Genomic DNA, 20,295 nt, shown 5'->3' on the forward strand with positions numbered 1-20,295 from the left:
AATAAACAGCCTTGCTGCTTCAGAATGTATAAAACGGTCCACAAAGAGCAAACAGGCCTTCTCACCACCCTTCAACTTCAAGGCCCATAAAAAATGTTGCATGAGAAACCCTTTTGGATGCATTCAATGTTCCACTAAACTTTCAATAGTGCACATGCATTAAAGCCTCACATGATCAGTCGTATACATAAATGAAAATAGTCCAATATCGCTTATAAACAAGTGAGAATAATTCACATGTAACAGATATCACAGATAAAGTGATACACACTTGATCATCAATAGCATTTTTATCTCATGCAGGGCATATACTCAACCTCTGTTAGCAAGTTTGACATGTTCTTTGAAGACACACTTTATTTCCTAGGAAAATAACTGCCGTGATTTTAAAGTTGGTAGTATAAAGAAGCCAGAGAACAATTCTTTTGAGATGAGCTTGCAGTCTTTTCCAAGGCGATTAGAACTGTTGGTTTGCCCTACTTTAAGAAAAGCACTATGTTATGTGTTGCCTGTAAATTTGTAGGATTAGTCAGAAGAGGGATTCTCCACATTCTTGATGAACAGGGGATAAGTGGTGCTTCCTTCAGACCTGTTCCACAACATATTCTCTACTTGAACTCATGTGTAGAGACCTACAACAGAAATCCTAGAGCACCGTAATTCCTCAGCCTCACCCTGGCTGTCACGTGCTTAGGAATGGGGTGTGCACGTGGGAGAACTAATTCAGCACCACCTTAAATAAAATATTAATGTGTCCTTTAGGTATTCTCTCCTGAGAGTGCAGTGTTTGGTCAAATTTAGGTTCCACTGTAAAGGGATTTAGACTTGTCTAAATTAAAATGAATATCTTCTTTATATTGGCTGTATAGAAACTTGAAAATGTCTACGGGTACAGGTTTATTTTCCAGTATTCCCTAAATGGTTTCGTTATAATACTTCAGGACTCATTTTTTAAGCAAAAACAAAACAAAACAAAACAAAACAAAAAACAAACAAAACAAAAAAAAAACAGCATATCAAATTACAAAGTTAGTAGGAAAAATATAATTTCAAATCCAATGATAGTGAAACTTGGAGAGTTTAAAGCAATACTTGTTTTAAATGAACACATTCACATGTTACTAGTATGAAAAGAAAAACAGTCCAAAACCTTGCCTTTATAATTCCTGCAATTTCCTTATTGCAAGGGTACAAGATGATTGTAAGTTAATGCAAAGCATAATACTCCAAGATTTTCTATTGGTTTTCATTAACATAATCTAGGAATATCAGGCTTTTATTTTGCATATAAGCATTTCATTGCATTTAGGACTTCATGTCCTAACATTTTTTTGACAACACAAACAATATCAAAACTTTCTCATACTCTTGCTTTCCCATTAGGAAGGAACCTGTAAATGCATAAATTTTCACTAGTGGAAACTGAAGTGGCCTGGGTCTCCTTAAAAGATCATAAAACAGAACTTTAATGACTGCAGTATAATCCCATAAACTAGAAGTGAACAACAGAATTTTACACCAGCCCACAAAAGTTTGGGGCCCCAATGTGATTTTTTTTTGACCCTCAAAGACATGATGCACCAGCGAAGAATCACTTTGAATTAACAATTTTGCATGGAGACTATCACAGATATACACAGGTATCTTCTGGGAATCATAAAAATGTATATGTCATACATGTTCCGATTCTTTCTTGTAGCTTATTTGTAGTTTGCTTTGCATTAATTAGTTTCCATTGAATTAACTAGTCACTTAACTACATTAGATTTTGGTCGAACACCTCAGCTAAACAAATAGGAGACCTCCTAATACAATCTACATGAGGCACATTTCTCACGGTTTCCTTCCCTTCCCAGATAACAAGTACTACTGGCAACACAGAACATGGAAATCTGCCACTACACACGTGAGGTCTGAAAGTATGGGAGGAAACTGTCAAGACAGGAAGTAACGTGTGGTCATGGTGTGTAACCATGATTAAAACATACTCCTTTTATAGTGATTCATAACCACATTCTGATGATGATCATATTATCTGATGTTATTTTCCATACAACAGAAAGGAGGGAGGGAGGGCGTGTGGAAGGAGGAAGGTTTTTAATATCCATTTATTTCTTGACTTTTGACTGATATAACCTTGTATTTATTGATTCTTTGAAGTGCAAAACAACCTTTCTTTTTGTAGCTATAATGCTTGGATTCACAAATAATGACGTTCTCTATGCTAAAATCAAATTCACCCTAATAACATGACTGTTTCTTACAGATTAAAAGTTGTATTTCTAGAAGGGCACAGATCTTATCTCCTGTTTTCAGATTTGTCTTCTTTCTCTAGATCAAGTTAAAACACTACCAACATAAAACAAAAAGGAAAAACTTGTAATTTTTAAATGTTCACAAGATAGCCTTTTGGAATTGTTTTAATTTTATCATTTTAAAATGAAAAAAGTTTAGAACCATATATGGCACACAAATAAAATTAGTATTTTTATTTTTTGTTCTTCACACAAAAAAATGAAAATTAAGCTACTGTGAATACTATATGAATGGCATTTATAACATAAACCTGCATTTATAACTTTTTCTTACTTAGAATTTGAATGGAAAAATTCACATCTAAATTGCTAAAAACCATATAAGTTCACACAACATATAATTAGTTAAAAGTTAATTCATTGATGTACTTCCAGTTTCGTACAATGTTTCTTGAAACTTCATAGAGGAAGAAAGGCAGTTTTTGAGATGTTGTCACCACCTACTAAAATAAGAATATATCCCATCGGCCATAGTAACTTGTTTATGGACCCCTCTGGTTAGCTTTTTTTATTTGTATTTTTTAAATAATATACCGAACAAAATCTATAATAGTTTATTTCATGATAACTTGAATGCATTCTTCGGCAAAATCGCCTTGCCATTTAACGTATTTAAAAAAATAAATATTTGAAAAGTGTATCCACAATGTTCCTAAGAAATGGTTTTGAATTCCAGAGTCCCAAGGAGATGAATTGGCTGTCAGATAGCAATGTGCTTCCATCAGAAGGACTTGGCAGTTGTAAACAAAAGGAATTTTCTCAGCTTTTCCTCACAAATATGAAATATTTGCTCTCCGCCAACAGCTGGGGTGATTTAAAGAAGTCCTGCATATATATTAGTTTCATTCAAAATTACAAATCTTCCTCCCACTCTGAAACATCTGACTGCATCTTAGTGGAATAGAAAATTGTTCTGAGATGAAGTGACATTCTCAGGGGAAGTAAAAGCGAAAAACTAGTACCTACTTACAACTCTAAACAAATTTCAGATCATAAGGCATCTGGTTAATAATTTCTAGAAAAAAGTGAATTTGTTCAAGTGATATTCGAAGTGGCTTGAAAAACAACGAGAAGGTTTGGTTTGTTCTAGCATTTCTGAAGATATTTAGAACGACAATATAACCTAACTGAGACTGCATGAAAAGTCATTGAAATTCCTTCAACTGGATGCTGGTTAAGGATCAAAATATATGTTTCCGTACGATAGTTAAAAATTATTCATGAAAAAAGTGTTAACACTTGAATTATAATTTAAAATTCTCTATTCATCTCACCAAATATTTAAATTACATTGATACTTTTTAAATGGATGAATTAAAAATACCTTTACAAGATACTCACTAGGAATTAACTATTCACAAAGCCCATGAAGGAGATCAAAGAATACTTTCAGAGTATCTTTATATACCAAGAGATAGGTTGTGAACTTAAGAACTTCGTAATGAACTTAACTAAATGTTTACCTCGTTTTTATTTCTCTCTGAAAACTAGCTCAAAGTAGTGATTTTAAATCTATTTTAGTTATATTCCCTATTCTGGAATATATATCATGGACAAAATATTACAATAAGATAGACATCCCAGGGTTTAATTTGACTTGCGGTGATAAAAATGATGCCTATATATTTACAAATATCTTGGAAATTGACAAGCCATTTTTGTCTACTTAAAATTACACAGAATTAACTTCTGCCCTTGGGCCCAGTGAATCTGAATAAGTGCTATGCCTAAAATTAACTTTATATTTCATTATTTTAAATAAAATTTTTATTTTTACCTAAAGTGCCTATTAAAGAAGGCATGGAAATTGTTGCTATGTTTAATAGAGCTGTTACATGCCCTTAAAATGCAAACTTACTAAACTTGAGTTATCAAAACATATGAGACATGGAATTCATACCTCAAATTATATAGTGTGTAATTTATCTTAATTATTTCAGACAGATATTTCGTACTCTGTAGATATAAATTAATAACGGCCCTCAAGTAGTATATATCAATGCATAAGATTTTGTGTCTGAAAATATAAAATATATTTTAAACTCTGAAGTCCACACGGCCTTCTTGGGGGGAAAAAAATCTTAAAATAACCATGCTTTGATACTATAATTCTTGCTTCCATTTCTCCTAATCTTTAAATTCTTTTTCCAGGAGAAATATTTAGAAAGCTACTATAAAATAATGAAAAGAAGTTGTGAATAGCTATTACTAACAATGTTCACCATAAGTGATAAGTATCAAAAAGCAAATTTTCACCACTGAGAATTTAAAACATGTTCTCAAGTGTCACCGGTGACACACAAAGCAACAGCATGAAAATTAAAATAACAGCTAGCAAAACTTTTCTTTTCCATAGCATATTATAAATGCAAATCAAATAACCACCTTTCTTCCTATAAAAGCAAATAAAACAAACTAGATGGACAACAAGGAAAACATGTACCTCTCTAAGTACCAAAGCAATAGTTATTCAAGGAAATCAATGTCTCAGGAAAGAAGTCTGTTTTTTTTTTTTTTATCTTTATTAAAAGTTAGTACTATTTATGGAAAATCCCACAATTTGCAATTGTAAATTAGCCTGAAAACCACTTATTCGACCTTGTATTTCTGTAAAACTTTCAAAGATTAAGACACAAAGTTGAAGACATGGCCCTTGAAATTCAAGGATTTTTTTTTTAAAAATACAGTTATGTCGTCATAACTTTGGAATTAAAAATACTTACAGTCTCTCCAGTTCTTTAAGATCCTGGAATGCTCCTCTTTCAATGGTGCTAATCTTATTCTCCATAAGCTGACTGAAATGCAAAGTATAACAGGGTCTTAATGTTACCACTCCCCATCTAATAAGCAAGTTTCAGTTCAGCCACTGAGACACTCATAACCTCCTTCCCTTTATAAAATTAAACAATGCTCTGGTTTGAGATTTCATATGAAATTTAAGGATGGTATATTTGAGAGAAATCACAGAGGGCCGAGGGCATCCACAGCACAAAACTTTCACAGAAAATACTAAAATACTAGTAAAAGTTACTAGTGAAAACTGTGAAACTCCAACTGGAGTTTATCCTGAAGAGCAACCCATGACACGGCAGTTTTGATGGCTGTTTTTGGTAAACTGATTTTGGAGTGAGTTCTTCACTGAAAGAATCCATATACAGTATGTCACCATACCCATACTTTAATTCACTTATGGATATACACTGGAAATCGGATGATTTCATAATAGCCAAAATGTGCCTTTTAAAAGATAAACACTCAACACAATGATCAAAAGTATATGTTCATTGCAATGTATACATTTACAAATCTGTGGGTAAAAACAGTTTTACATTACACTGAATCTCACATGATGGCTCCCTCACAATATATTTAACCCACTAATTAAAGAAGTAATCGTAACGCAACAATATTATAAAAACTATAAAAGATGTGAAATACAACAATTCAAGATATGACCAGCAATATTTTTATAAACACTTCCCACCAAAAACTGTGAAGAGTTGGATTGCTTGATCTTAATGTTAGGAATCATATCTCAGTGCTGTTTGCTAAAAAAAGTCTTCTATATTAGTAATAATAAAATGCAGACCCACTTAAATTCTTTCTAGTTAATCTCAAATCCTAAAAGTGTATCAAATGTCTCACATTACTTATTCATATTGTGGAAGCAATTATTCTACACTTTTATATGCATGAGGCACTTAGGGTATGGTATAGCAAACATTTGAGGTCATTTCTATAATATTGTTTCAATGGCAAGCATCCAACCTTAAAATAAAAGCCTACATTTTCATTAAAAGCTATAATACATTGATAAACAAAAAAAGAAAGGAAACCAAGACCTTTTAAAATTTTATGTTTCTGTCACTGGGACAGTTTTTCAAAGTGAGACCAGTAACAATACAAAATATGCAGCCTCAAGAACAAAAGAAAATGTTTCAAAATACGGAAGAACATACTTACAGAACTCTTAAGTGTCTAAGACCAGCAAAATCTGTCTTGGTAATCCGTGTGATGTTATTTCCATTCAAATCCCTAAGAGAAAACAAGAAAATGAAAGTTCCATTTTATTTCTATCAAGATCTAGTTAAAGAAAAAATAAAAAGTAAATAAAACTTTAAGGTGAAAGATTAGTTCCAATTACTAAAGTAAGTTACAAAGTAAAAGACAGAAGGGAGTAGTTACCTTTGAAAGATTTTTTTTTTTTCCCTAATGATTCTTAACAAGTTTACAAAGTCTATGCTTACTGGCATCTGACAAGAACATGAAGTGATTATGTTATCACGAAAAGTCCTCTTTTGTGTGTGAATGGAAGTGCTTTCAATTTTTGTGTTTATAAGGATGTGTCTATTAATTTCCCAGGTATTCTGCTATTTGACTATTATTGTTAGGCACGCCCCCAAAAAGTTCCCTTCAGGCGCTTAAGTGGAACAATTTTGTAATACTACTCAGAAAGAAATTTTTAAAATTCAGAACCCTGTCCTTAGGTGGCATGGTGGCTAAACTTCCTAAGGCAAAGGAAAAAAAAAAAAAAAAAAAAAAAACGTTAGAGTGCCATCAAAAGAACTGCACTTCAAAGACTTGCATTTATAGGCATTTACCTTCCAACAATTCTATGTTTGTATGAAAACTAAACTCTTCATTTGCAGCTCAGGGAACCCCGCTGAGACTGTAAAGTGAAAACTACTAGCCGGGGCAATAATGGAAATAGATTCAGGCCCTCACATTTTTGTTCGGATTTCAGCACCACGTTTCCTTCCAGTCACCACCCCCTTTTCTGGCATCTTAGGTCAAGATCTAAACTTGCCCTGGTTCTAATCATTTCAAGTAAAACCAGGCTTTGCTGCGGTTTGCATGTTGTCCTTCACGGAAGTAAGTTTTCTCTTACCTCTGACTTGAAAACATCGTGTTTGAAATTTGCATTTAAAGCGCTTATTTTGTCAATGGTAGAGTCCTATAAGCCAGCACTGAGCAAACTGTTTTCTGAAAACTTTACTGACCCCTCTCCGCCCCCCCCCCCCGCCCCAAGGACCTGAAACTCAAATTACTATTTTGTTCTAAGTGCACTCCCTTTTTGTTGAGTAAGACATGTGAATGTCTCAACTTTAAACTGTTCTGGATAGCATGCAGTGACAAGCGCTAACACAGAATTCTGCAGTGCTCTCTCCCCAACCCAACGCTCCATGCCGAGCAAAGTAGCACCAAGTTGTTCCTACAACTGTTGGGGTCTTTTACGGGCTATTTGACGGAACATGAATCCTTACCCCCCCACCGCCATCCCAGACAAATGTGGTAGATCACATTTTGACAAGACACCCTCGGTCGGGCCCCAACTAGCCCAGCGCTTTGGGCCTGGGAAGGAGGGAGAAGTGGGGGGCAGGCCAGTGAGGCTGGGGGTGGGGGAGCCATTTGCAGAGGAAGAAAGGGCTCAATTCCGGCCTTTAAGCTGAGGGCGAGGCAAAGGAGTTAGATAAGAAGAGCGACTCGACGCGCGGCGGGCGGCGCGGGTCCCAGCGGGTCCCCCGCGCGGCCCGCAACCCTCACAGCCCCGGGGGCGCAGAAGCCGCGGCAGCAGAGCCCGGCGCGCTGGCCCCCGCCGCCCTCGCCCCGCGCACCCGGGCCCACGCGCAACGGCGAGGGGAGCGCGCCCAGGGCGCTCGGGCAGCGCGGGGCGGCGGCCTCGGCGTTCACAAAGGGAATGGCCTCCATGCTCCGCTTCCCTGAACTCGGGAAGTGCCCCACCAGGAGCGCGTGGGCCGTCAACACCGGGTCTGCGATTACTTCTTCATTAGAGATTCGCAGAGACAGGGAGGCGGGGATGTCTGCGGGCAGCAGAGCGCGAAGAAGGGAAGGAAGGAGAACTGCGGCCACGTGAATGGGCGCAGAAACTGCGAGAAAGGTGCACGGGGGTGATCCGGGGCTCAGCGGGAAGGGCCGGAGGGGGCAACGGAGGGCCGCGGGGTCGCCGTAGCAGTCAGCACCCTGCTTGGCCGGTTCGGGTTGGAGAGCCAGCCCTAACTTCGCCTAGACGTTGGGAAATGGTCCTCCTCTTCAGTCACCCGCTGGGACAGGTCTCCTGGGGCCCGCTGCCGCCGCCTCCTCGCTGGGGACGTGGGGGGCGGGGGAAAGAGTCGCGGGGGCGGCGTGCGGCGGCCGAGAGAGCCGCCTCGGTCCTGGGGCATCCTTCCCTCTGAGGCCTGCAGAAGAGCGCCCCCGGGGCGGACCCAGCCGCCCCACGACCCCTTCTCCCCACCGCTCCGTCCCCAGGAGGGAGACACTGAGCCGCGGAGCGGAGGTTTCTCCCCTCTGAGTCCTTCCGCCAACCGCCCCCCCCCCCCCCCCGCGCCACCCCGCGGCGACAAACGCTGGGATTCGGTCCTGAAACCACCCCGCCAGTGTTGGCCACCGCAAGGTGACTCCGTTTACAGAGTCTGAGGAACAAAGTCGCGTCTCCTTCGCCCCGGGCATCCTCCACTACTTGTCCCCACGTTAGCGGCTCCCCAAGCCCGAGAGAAGTCGCCTGCTCAGGGATGGAACTGGCTGGACGAAAGCGGGAGGAAAGGACCAAGCGCATCTGCCAGCCGGCCCGCCCCTCCTAGGGCAGCGGCCCCTCCCTGAGTAGCGCCCTCCTGTCCTTCGCCCTCCCAGGGAGTTCAAGCCCAGGATGCGCGTGCAGGAGAGCTACCCAGGCACAGGTCCCTGTGCGGCTTGATCCCTCCAGTCTCGATGAAGGGGATGCGCGACCCAGTGTGTGTGTGGCGGGGGCGGGGGGTGAAGATCCCGTACTCACAGTCTCTCGGTGTTTCGGGGGATATTCCTGGGCACGCTACGCAGCGCCAGCCCGTGACAGTCCACCGTGCTGCCCGAGCAGGAGCACTGCGCCGGGCACGCCTGCGGCGCCACCTCGTTCAGAATCGCCAGCACTAACCCCAGCGACAGGGATAGCGTTTGCCAGCCGACGCCGCGCATCTTCCCCCGCCGCCTCCTCGCTCGCCGGCGCCGGGGGTTCCTCCTTAGCTCCTTGTTCCGCGCGAATCGCGCTGTGTCTGAGGCCCAGTCTCTGGCGCAGGGCTAGGAACCCAGAGTGTCCGGGTAAATGTACACAAAATAATTTGGAAGTAACAATAATAATATTCAAGGCAGTAGAGATGGCACAGGTACGCGCCTCCCACTTCCCCTCCACCCTCCTCCAGCAGGGCAGGCGCTCCTCGGGTCCTGAAGGCGCAACTTTAGGTCCTGACGATCAATCGGCCAGGCCAAGGCTATAAAGAGACCCCAAAGCTGCGGGGAGGAGGTCACACGTCGTCTGTCTCTCAACGATCAACTTGGCGGTAAAAGAGCTGGGGCTCCTAAAGGCCGTAAAGATGCAGGGGCCGGATGCGCGGAAAAGGGAGTGCTCCGATTCCACGGAGGAGTCTTCAAATCCGATTCCAGTGGGGGAGGATATGAGACAGAAGAGGGGTGCTCAATTGAAATGGTGGCCTCGATCAAAGTGGGTTCTCCGAAGCTAGAAGGCGCAAGAACCCCGCGGGCCGGGAGCGGAGCGCGCCGGACGACTGGGCATGGCGCGCGGGGGCGCACGGGGCGGGGGCGCAGCCTGGGGGTCGCGGGGCGGCGCTGCGTGCCTCCCGCGCGGTTCACTCGAGCGGCCTCCCCACAGCCTGCGGCTCTTCCGCAGCCGGGACACGTCCTCGCCGTTTCCCGACAGCCGAGGGCGGTTTGCAAACACACATGCACTTCGCCGAAGGAGATCTCGGCAATCCCGCCTCCCTCCTGGCGTCCTTGGCGACGCTCCGCACCGGGGCCTTCCCCGAGGTCACGCAGAAAAAGACAAAAGGGCAATGGGGCCGCCGCAGCCGGCAGAAATATCCACTAGTCACCACCCCGACAGAGGAAATCCAAGAGGCCAAGTTGAGGACCACGGCTCCTCCGAGGATTGGGTCGGGGCTGGCTGGCAGGCAGGCCGGAAGGTGTGCAAAGGCCAAGGTGGAGGTGTCCGCGTCTTGGGTCCTGCCGGAGAGAACTGGGGGATGACGAGGTGGCAGTTGGCCGGTGGGATCGGCTACCCCGAGAAGAGCCCAGAAGGCAGCTGAATGGCAGTCCCGTGCGCGCGCGTGTGTCGGCCCCTGGCGTCTCCCGGATACGCCGCAGCTCCGCAGCAGACACCTGATGGCAAAGGTGGACGAAACAAGAGCAGACTCCCGGGCAAGCGCAGCCCCTTGGCCGCCCCCCGAGAGCCGCCCGCAAGTGGGCCCTCCTCCTCGTCAAAGTGCAGGAACTTTTCCCAGGCTTTGAATCCCGTCCCCCACGGCCACAGTGGGAGTCTTCCCGCCGACGTCGCGCCGCCGCCCGGATCCCGGTGCTGCACCTGACTCGGCGGCCGCAGTCCCGAGCAGCCAGTCTCCTTCCAGCCCCTTCCCCTCTCCTGGCTGCTATCCGCGCCTCCTTCTCCAGAGAGGGAAGTGGCGGAGAGGGAAAGCGGCGACAGGCAGCGGGGGCTCGGGGGCTCTGCGGGCTCCCGAGCTCCTGGCAAGTGTCTAAACAATAGGACGGACGCAGCAGCCCTAGTCTCGCTCGGCTGCGGGAAGGTGGGTTGTTGTTGTAACTGGAGTTGTTCGCTCGGGCTGCCTGGCGCTGAGCGCAGCCGAACAAAAACCCGCCCGGCGCCTCTGGAGCCGGCTTCGGGCCCCCGGACGCTCCCCTTTCTCTTCAGCACTCCCGCGGTGCCCGGAAAGCTCGGCAGCTCCCGCCTGCGCCCGGGAGCCACGGCGCTCCCATCACTCGCCGCTGCCGCCGCCGCCGCCTTCTTTAACCACCGTCTGCGGCAGCTACCGCCGCCACCGCCGCCGCCGCCAGCCTCCGCCGTCCGCGCGCTCCCCAAATAAATAACCCCAAGTCAGAAGTTAAGCCGGCGCCGGCCTTATATACCCAGCGGAGCCCCCACCCCTCGGCCCCGCCCCGCGCCGCCCGGCACCGCCCACTGGCTGCGCGCGGGGCGCCCGCACCTCGCCGGGGAGAGGTGAGGCCCCGGCTGCCAGCGCTAGGCGGAGGCGGCGACGGGCGGCGCGTTCTCGCGCGCCCTGGCTCGCGCCTTCGCTCCCACGCCCCGACAAAGTTTGCCGGAGGAAGGAGGTTTCCAGGCCCTTGCCCCCAGCCGCAGGCCCCAGAGGTGCCCCAGGCTCTGAGCTGGTCTTTCGCAGCGGAGGAATGGGGAGAGGGCGGCTTTGAACGCGACTCATAAATAAATAGCGCTGCCAATGCCTTTGCTGCAGCTTTTGCCACGCGATCCTAAGGGGCTGTTCAGTGTGTTTGCAGCGCAGCAAGACAGAGACAGAGAGATTGTGATTTAAAATTTAAAAAAAAAAAAAAAAAATTCTACCGAAATAGATCTGCCCGCGCTCACAGACACACACATGTGTATTTTTGGGAGCTTAAAAGTTCAGAGTTTTTGCAAGTTTTCCAGCCTTCTCGCCAGCCTTCCCATCTCTAAGCCACCCCCTTCCGTTTAACCCTTTCTTTATAGTCACACACTTCACACCAGTCTCGGTTGACGTCTTAGATTTACAGTATGCTCACAAAACCCTAAGGGCTTGAATGTATCCGTGTGATTTTACTCTCTTAGGAGGGTAAAATAAATCCCTAGCAACGCACATTGTAACCAGAAGGTTTCCTTTATTTAGGGGAAAATCTGGATTTTTGTCCCCCCACTGTGAAAGAGAATTTCCTTCTTTCTTCTTGTCCCTTTAGTGTGATGTGTGTCTGGCAATTGCTACCACTCTCCTGCTCTCCACTCCTCTCCCAGCAAAAACCAATGTCATTATTGGGTTGAAATAGTAACTAAGAGTCAACTCCTTTGCTTGAATGTAAAGCACCTCACTTCCCATATCACCTTACAAGGCATTCACAGGAAGTAGTGCAAGCTCTCAGCCTAATGCCGGTCTCATAGAGTGATAATTATTTGTGTCATTATCTGTCATCCCCTTGAAAGCAAGGGAATCTAATTCATTTTTGTATTTCCAGCATCTAACAATATGCCAGACACATAGTGGGTGCTCTGAAAATTGATCCATTTTTTTTTTAAACATAAGAACGTACTCAATCTGAAATTTCACCAATATCCCTATTAACTTTTTCCCTACTTAAGTTTTCCCAAATGTCTTTAATAAGGCTATCTCTACCTTTTCATTTTGTCTGCTCTGGAAATCTTAAAGCTATTCTGAGGACGTTTTCAAAGACAGCGGACCCATTAGATAACCAAATTGGAACTCATTTTAATGCCATAGATTTATGTTGCTCTGTTCTTTTAAAGACTTGAAAACATTGAACATTTATTAACTCATTTGTCCTTCTAGATTGTAGCCTCAAGGTCTGTTATGTAACTTCTTTAAGAAGTTGAGACTGGAAGGCATAGTCACATTTTCTTGTAAGAAAATTATAATGAGTTAAATTATATATTTATATTATAAATTTATATTATAAATTAACTCTTATAATGAGTTAAATAATAAGTGCCTATGAATGACCAAGGATTCTTCCACCATCGTACCCCAACCCCAGTGAATTTTCTTTAGTCTGTACTAGCAAATTATATGTTGAAATATGTTTACTACCACACTAATTCATTCAGTATCCTAACTCTGATACCTTGTCAGCAATAAGAGGAGAGTACTTATGTTCAACTTTATCCACCACGTAGAATCATAGTTCTGTATTTTAATTGCAAAAACATATCTTGCACTGCAATATTTGCAAATAATGCTGTTTATAATGTCGTACCAACGAAAGTCATATACATGAGTTCAAGTTTGATTCTTTGTCTGGCTCACTTTCCATTCTGTGTAAAACCGAGAAAAGAACTGAAAATAACATTTGTAGCAACACGCCTATTGGAACAGGTTTTAAATTTGATGAAAATTTAAATAAGAAGATATGTCCAGAGGCGCCTGGCTGGCTCAGTCAGTTAAGCGTCCGACTTCGGCTCAGGTGGTGATCTCATGGTTTGTGAGTTGTAGCCCTGAATAGGGCTCTGTGCTGACAGCTCAGAGCCTGAAGCCTGTTTTGGAGTCTGTGTCTCCCTCTCTTTCTGCCCCTCCCCTGCTCATTCTCTGTGTTTCAAAAATAAATAAATGTTAAAAAAAAAATTTAAGAAAAGAAGATCTGTCCGGTGGATTTCATGAAGAGGAAAAGGAAGACTGCAACGCATTCCTTAGCAACATGGCACATTAATTTCTTTGCGTTATCTGTGTTTCAGCTAATAGAGGGAAATGTAGACATGAGTGACCAGGTTTCTCATTTTTAAGGCTCTTATTATAGTATTCCTTCAGTATTGCTGTAGGATGTTTCTTGGGGGCCTTGCATGCTTCAATGCCATTAACTTCTAGGTCTCCATTTTCCTGGATTATGTTGCTCCCAAATGAGATTTGAATTTCTCTTTGACTGTGCTATACCCATCCTGAGGAAAGCCTTCTGTGGTGCTTTTTGTCACCACATGAGGTCTCCATAAATCCTGACCTGAATTAAACAGAAGTGGAAACCACTAGAGTCGTCAACATTCAAGTTTCCTATTATGTTGAGAGAGAGAGGGAAAAAAAAAATCCAGTTGCTACAATAATTTAGAAAACAATTTAGACAATTAAATACTCATACAGTTAAAAAAAAATAAAAAGCAAATATTCTCTCAATCTGCATTTTCTTTGGAGAAAAAAAGTTTATGAAATTAGAGAAAGAGGATAAGAAAAAGAATTGATGAAAAACAGGTAAATATGAGTGAAAACAAAGGTAGTAACAGTAATAGCATTGATCAAATTCATGCAACTGACAGAATATATTCCATGGCTTTAACCCTTCATGCTACTATTTTCCATTGTTGCAAAATGTGTTCAGGTTAGTTAACTGATTTTTCTCACAACATCTTGGCATTTGAAATACAGATATGGAACACCAAATTCATGGAGATTAAGATTTAGCTAAATTTTTTTCATGTACCCCAAGTGCCGAGCTAGAGTTAAAACCACATATTTTACTCATATTCAGCTGAGGACGCTGGTCTTTAGTCAGGTCTGATTAAACGGCAGAGCTGAAATCAAAACCTGAGTTCTCTGACCTCAAATCTTAATTCGTTCTCCTACACACAACTCTATCTAGAGACCCTCTGAAACTGCCAGGGATCAAGGAATCTATAATTCGTCAGGAACTGTCACCATCATATAGGAGATGTTCATGTCTCTCCACATACTCTATTTATGGTTATATAAAGAGAGTAGGGGAGAACTAGGTCCACAGCAGAGTCACCCCAAGGATATTAATTCCCGAATAGCTTCTGGAGTTGGCTTAAACTTTGAGATGATTCTCTAGGGCAGTTTTTCTCACAGTGTGGTTCCTGGGCCAGAAGCCTCAGAAACACCAGAGACTAGAGATGTAAATGTGCAGACCCCACCTCAGACCCACAGAATCAGAAAATCTGGGGGTGGAGGCCAGCAATCTGGGTTCTAACAAGCCCTCCAAGTGGTTTTGATGCTCACTGAAATTTGAGAACCACTGCTTTCTAGAGCTACTTTGTGGTTACCTCTGAACCACTTAAGTATAGAGAATTAAGCAGCACTGAGTGATGGACGGTGCCTGCTGAGCCGAATTCAGCTTCTCCTTGCCTGGCATTTGACAACTGTCTGTTCCTGATAACCTCTAGGGGGCACCAAAATATTTTTATGTACAGCCCCACGGAGGCAACAAAAGCTTAGTTAGGTTCATTTTCCAAAGAAATGGTCTTGAGAAGTAGAAATCTTGGAAGTTGCTCTCATTATTACGTCTCAGCCAGTTAAAAAATTCACCATATTTATGGTTTTTCCAGTTTAATATTACATATTATGGGAATAACGATATCTGCTGTTCATGATTATTGTGAAGATTAAGATACTACCTGTCAAACTGACACAGCAATAGAACAAAGTACCTGGCATAGAACAAAGTCTTCATTAAATAAAGGGCAGTATCACTTTTTCCCTACATTACTACTGCTATTAATAGGTAAATATTTCTAAAACATTTGTATTGTGATCATAGATTATATATATATATATATATATATATATAATATATACATATATATTATATATATAGATTATATATATACATAGATTATATATATATATATATATATATATATATATATAATAGATTAGATTAGATATTTCCATCGATTATTACAATGATCAAGTAACTTCTTGTCCTGAGCCCTGGGAAATCCTGGCAGGGCAGGTTTAGGGCTTTACTTTATGAGTAGAAGAAAGACCACGCCCTGCCCATGCCTGCAGTAATCCATGAACAAAAGAGTAGCGATAGATACGATTAGTTTCATGATACTCATATCCCATGGTACCCTTTGAGGGGGTGAAGTTGGTTTTCTTTTGCCATAATAAAATAACTTGTTGGTGGCTTAGTAACATTAAAATGAAAAGTTTAAAACCTGAGATATGCTGCTAAGTAAGAATGCTTAGGAAGCTTTGGATACGTCACTTAGATTTTCTGGCCATAGTTTTTCTCATTTATATAATGTTGGGATTAGACCAGTTGAACCATAAACAGTTCCTAGATCTTAGTAGTTGCATATTTATTAAATAATGTCTGTGTTCCAAACACTTAGTTCTTTGCATGGTCACAACAAACTTCTGATTTAGAGACTATTTTGACCCCCCATTTAGAGTTAAGGAAACTTGGGTTCATGGGAACATATTCAACTGGTCATGTTCTTGCCAGCTAGTAAGTGGCAAAGTAGGAATTAGAGTTCTGGTCTGATACCAAAAATCTCATAAACATGATACACTTTCTCAAATTCTATCATTTGACTACACTGGGTAATGACTTGTTCTATATATAATTAGGGCAAAAGTGTTTTAGGGGATGTGAAGGTGGAGTAGAAAGGCATTCGAACATTATATAGTATAATTGGGCAAGAACAACAAAAACAAAACGTTAAAGGAATAGTTTATACCCAATGATGCAGGTTAAAAATACACATTAACATTAAAAAGCCCAAGGGAAAATACACAGAAACATTTTAATGGTTTTATGAGGTTAAAATAAATTGGCAAGAATTTAACCATCAAGGGAAAAGGAAATACCATTGTAAATGATTTTAAGTTGCCTGATCTTTTGACTTCACTAAATCTAAAAATGTGCCTCCTGGATTTTCACAAGAGAAAAAAAAATATTCCTGTGTTCCTTGAGAATGAAGGGACAGAAACCCCTCATACCTTCTGCAGGCTCCTACTAGTTTAAGAAAAGTTGACCTTCCTCCTATGGGTCATAATATCAGGCTAAAATTACAAAGAATTTGCTCTAGTCTAACATAAATTAAAAGTAAAATAATTTCAAATTCCAAGGCTAAATATTATATATTTTAGATAATAATCAGCTCTGATTAACAGAAGTTGCTCATAACCAATATTGCAAAATTGTAGTTCAAAGTTCAAGGTTGCCTGATGGACAAAAAGCCATTTTCTCAGAGAAAGAGTCACATTAGTGTCTTAGTCGAAGAGTTGGCAAACTTTTTCTGTAAAGAAACAGTAAGTTTTTTGGGTTTTGCAAGCCAATGGTCAAAATTAAGGATATTTACAGACACTACTAGAGTAAAGAGAAAGCAAATTTCCACAAATGTTTTACTGATGTAATTAAATACATAACGATCGGTTACAATTCTTTGAAACCTCGATCTACTTAATTATTTAATTAATTACTTAATTATTTTTAGGGGGATAGCATTTCATTTCATTGGGGTCTGAAGTATTTCCTGTCATCATATCAATTGCTAAATTTAATATAAAAAATAATGTTTAGCTCCCTGGCAATACAAAGCATGTGACAGGACTGAGCTGGCCTTAGTCCAAAGAGGTGGTTATTCAATGTGTGAGGTCATAGTTTCCTAAAGGGTTATGTTAAAATTCAAAGGGATGTTGTAAAGATAAAAGCTCTGAGCTCCGAAGGGGCTGCTCTGTGACAAGCAGTAAATGTCTTCCTCAGTATTATCTACTGCTCTCTCTATTTCTTCAGCTCTGAAATGCAATTTTGCAAAAGCATTTAAAGAAAATTTAAATTCATTTCATTTTAATATAAAATAAATTAGTACAAGATATGCTGCATATCCATTTCTTGCATGTGCTTATCTGTTGAACCAGATGGTCCTCATGTATAGAATGAAGATAAGAATAAGTAACATTTATTAAGTATTTACTATGTGCAGGCATCATTCAGAGTGTTTTACTTTCTATTCTCATTTAATCCTCCTTGAAAACTGTTTTACCTAAGAGATGAGAAAGTTGAGGGACAGGAAGGTTGAGTAACTTGCCCACATTGCTGTGGCAAGGAGGGAAATGAAGCCAGGAAAGGTTATGTACCTTGTGTAAGGTTGCTCAGTTAAGAAAGGGTAGAGCTAGGATCTTAACCCAAGCAACCAGAGTCGAAAACAGCAGGCCTCTTACTAATTCATGAATCATAGGAAATTCATGATAATAAAATGAAAACTATGGATATGAAAGATCTATATAAACTGTCAAACAATGTCCTAATATTCTTATTTGCACTATGCCTATTTTTAATTGAAGATGGTGAATGTAAGCAACAACATACACACATTTAGTCAAGACTCACTGGGCTGAATACAATCTGATTCGAGCCAACCCTTTTATTCTCCTTCTTTCCATAGTAATGGAATTCTTTCTTTCATTGCACAGCGTTGGTGGTATAGTGGTGAGCATCGCTGCTTTTGTTTCTCTTTCATAACTTAGGATACACTGTCTTTATATAAAAGGGAATAAAACCAAAGGGGTATTTTTCCACTGAAATGACATGGAAATTCTGTAATATATTTTCTCTGTCAATTTAGGGGAAAAAAAACATTATAGAAAGAAGAATCTCTAAGTATAAACAGTGTTTAACTTTTCAAGAAGCACAATGCCTGAAAACAGAAAAATAGTAGTTAAGGTGTTGCTAACTAGTCGTATCTTACTGTGTAAGAAGAATCTACTCAAAGCTGCGTGTTCCTCCTTATGATTGTAAGATATCACAACTGAAAAATTATCTTTAGTATGATTGCCCAAGCAATATAATGAAAAATTATGCAAAATAAAATGCAAATTCTAATGCCGTTTTAAAAAGTGTATCAAAATAAAGTAACTTCTAAAAGCTGGCTCATTTATTCCAAATTGCTTTATTTGGGGCTAAATCTGTTTGGAATTATAGTCATAACATTTTCGTTTGTGCATTTGTGTCATCTATATATTCCTCCTCATTAGTAGCTTTTCCAGGATCATAATTTTTACTTTTATTTTTCTTCCTTAAACTCTCATATGTGGAAAACAAGAGATTGTATATTATCCTACCTCAAAGAAGTTGTGAAGATGAAGTAAGTTAATACATAAACACTTGGAGACTTCCAGTTCTGAAACAAGATGTCCTAGGCTCACATATCCCCACTTCTCGTCTTTAAGTACAACTAAATGCCATCCAAATAATTCAACAGGTTATAATAAAAGGGCCCAGAGAATTAAAAAAAAAAAGTAAGCGGACTGGCTAAGAAGGTCAGGAACTAAGGCTTGACAGCAGTGTGAGTTTCCTGGGTTTTCTTTCTGTCTCACGTAGTACCAGGAAAGGGCAAGCCCATGAGAGACCTAGTGGGAAACCTGAACCCGCTGCTGCCTAACATCAGCTGGCTGACCTCTACCCAACCACTGCTGCACAATGGTCAGGACACCAGCAGACAAGCTGATGCGTCTGCAGGGAAACGTTGGTGGCACCCAGCATTTCCCTGTCCTCCACTCAGTGGCATGAGAGACTCAGGCCCAATGTCTTCTGGCTCTCCACTGTCCCCTCACTCCCTGCCCCCTGCCACCTGGCAGATGACCCGGGATATTACTTCAGCTCCCACAGGCAAGACACAGAAAGGACTGAGCAGGAGCCCCAGCAGCTCTCACCAGGAGAGTGAAACAGACCAAAATTGCATTGCAAACTCTGGAAACTAAAGTCCACATAAGTAGGCCAGGCCCTACATGCTAAATCTAAACACAGCGACTACAAGCTAAAATAGAAGATTTAAATAGGATGAAGAGTCTCCTAACATAACCAGAATGTCTAGGATACAATAGGAAAATCACTCACCATACCAAGAACTGAGAAAACCACAATTTGAATGAGAAAAAGACAATTAACTGATGCCAGTCAGATGGTGAAAGGGGATACCAAGGCATTCTTAGGGGGAAAAAATCCAGCAGTCCTACCTTAAGGACATGGCTAAAGAAAGTTCTTTAAGACAAAAGGAAATTATAAAGAAAGGAATCTTGGAACATCAGGAAGAAAAAGCAATGCAAAGAGTAAAAATATGGGTAAAGATGGTCTATTTTCCTTCCATTCTTGTGCTTTCTAAATCATGTTTGATGGTTAAAGCAAAATTATGACACTGTATTATGTGATTCTCAGTGTTTGTAGACAAAATAATAAAGACAACGGTATTATAAACAGGCGAGGGTAAAGAGAAAGGGAGGTAAAGTTTCTGCACTTCATCCAAACTGGTAAAATATCAACACTAGCACACTGTTATGTATATACAATGTTATGCCCAGAACGAGCACACACACACACACACACACACACACACACACACACACACAAAGTATGCAAAGAGATATACTCAAAACCACTATGGAGATATCAAAATCGAGTTCCAAAACATCTTCAAATAACCCATAGAAAGCCTGAAAAATATAACATAAAGGAAAACCACTGAAAACAAATAGAAAACAAAAAGAGAATGACAGACTTGAGCTCTAACATATATCAAGTATTACATCAAATATAAATGATATAAATGTTCCAATTAAAAGAAACAGATTGGCAGAGTAGGTTCAAAATCATGACCCAACTATGTGCTGTCTATAAGAAACTCAATTCAAACATTACAAGTAAGTAGTTAGAAAGTAACATGATGGAAAAA

The 20,295-nt window shown here is 41.4% G+C and overlaps 1 protein-coding gene across 16 annotated transcripts in view; it reads right to left on the reverse strand.

Moving 5' to 3' along the window:
* The window catches only part of SLIT2 (slit guidance ligand 2), a 375,185-nt gene extending 365,901 nt beyond the window's left edge, over positions 1-9,284 (reverse strand). For 14 of the 16 annotated variants that reach the window (XM_045474417.1, XM_045474411.1, XM_045474415.1 and 11 more), the window contains exons 1-3: positions 9,106-9,284; positions 6,279-6,350; positions 5,039-5,110 (exon numbers count right to left, since the gene is read on the reverse strand). In XM_045474417.1, the coding sequence (XP_045330373.1) occupies positions 5,039-5,110; positions 6,279-6,350; positions 9,106-9,284 (323 nt within the window). The remainder of the gene's footprint in view (positions 1-5,038; positions 5,111-6,278; positions 6,351-9,105) is intronic. The other 2 variants (XM_045474419.1, XM_045474413.1) reach the window with 1 other exon arrangement.
* Positions 9,285-20,295: the final 11,011 nt, after the last annotated feature.

The sequence above is a fragment of the Leopardus geoffroyi genome, chromosome B1 (assembly GCF_018350155.1).
Source record: "Leopardus geoffroyi isolate Oge1 chromosome B1, O.geoffroyi_Oge1_pat1.0, whole genome shotgun sequence".
Taxonomy (NCBI): Eukaryota; Metazoa; Chordata; class Mammalia; order Carnivora; family Felidae; genus Leopardus; species Leopardus geoffroyi.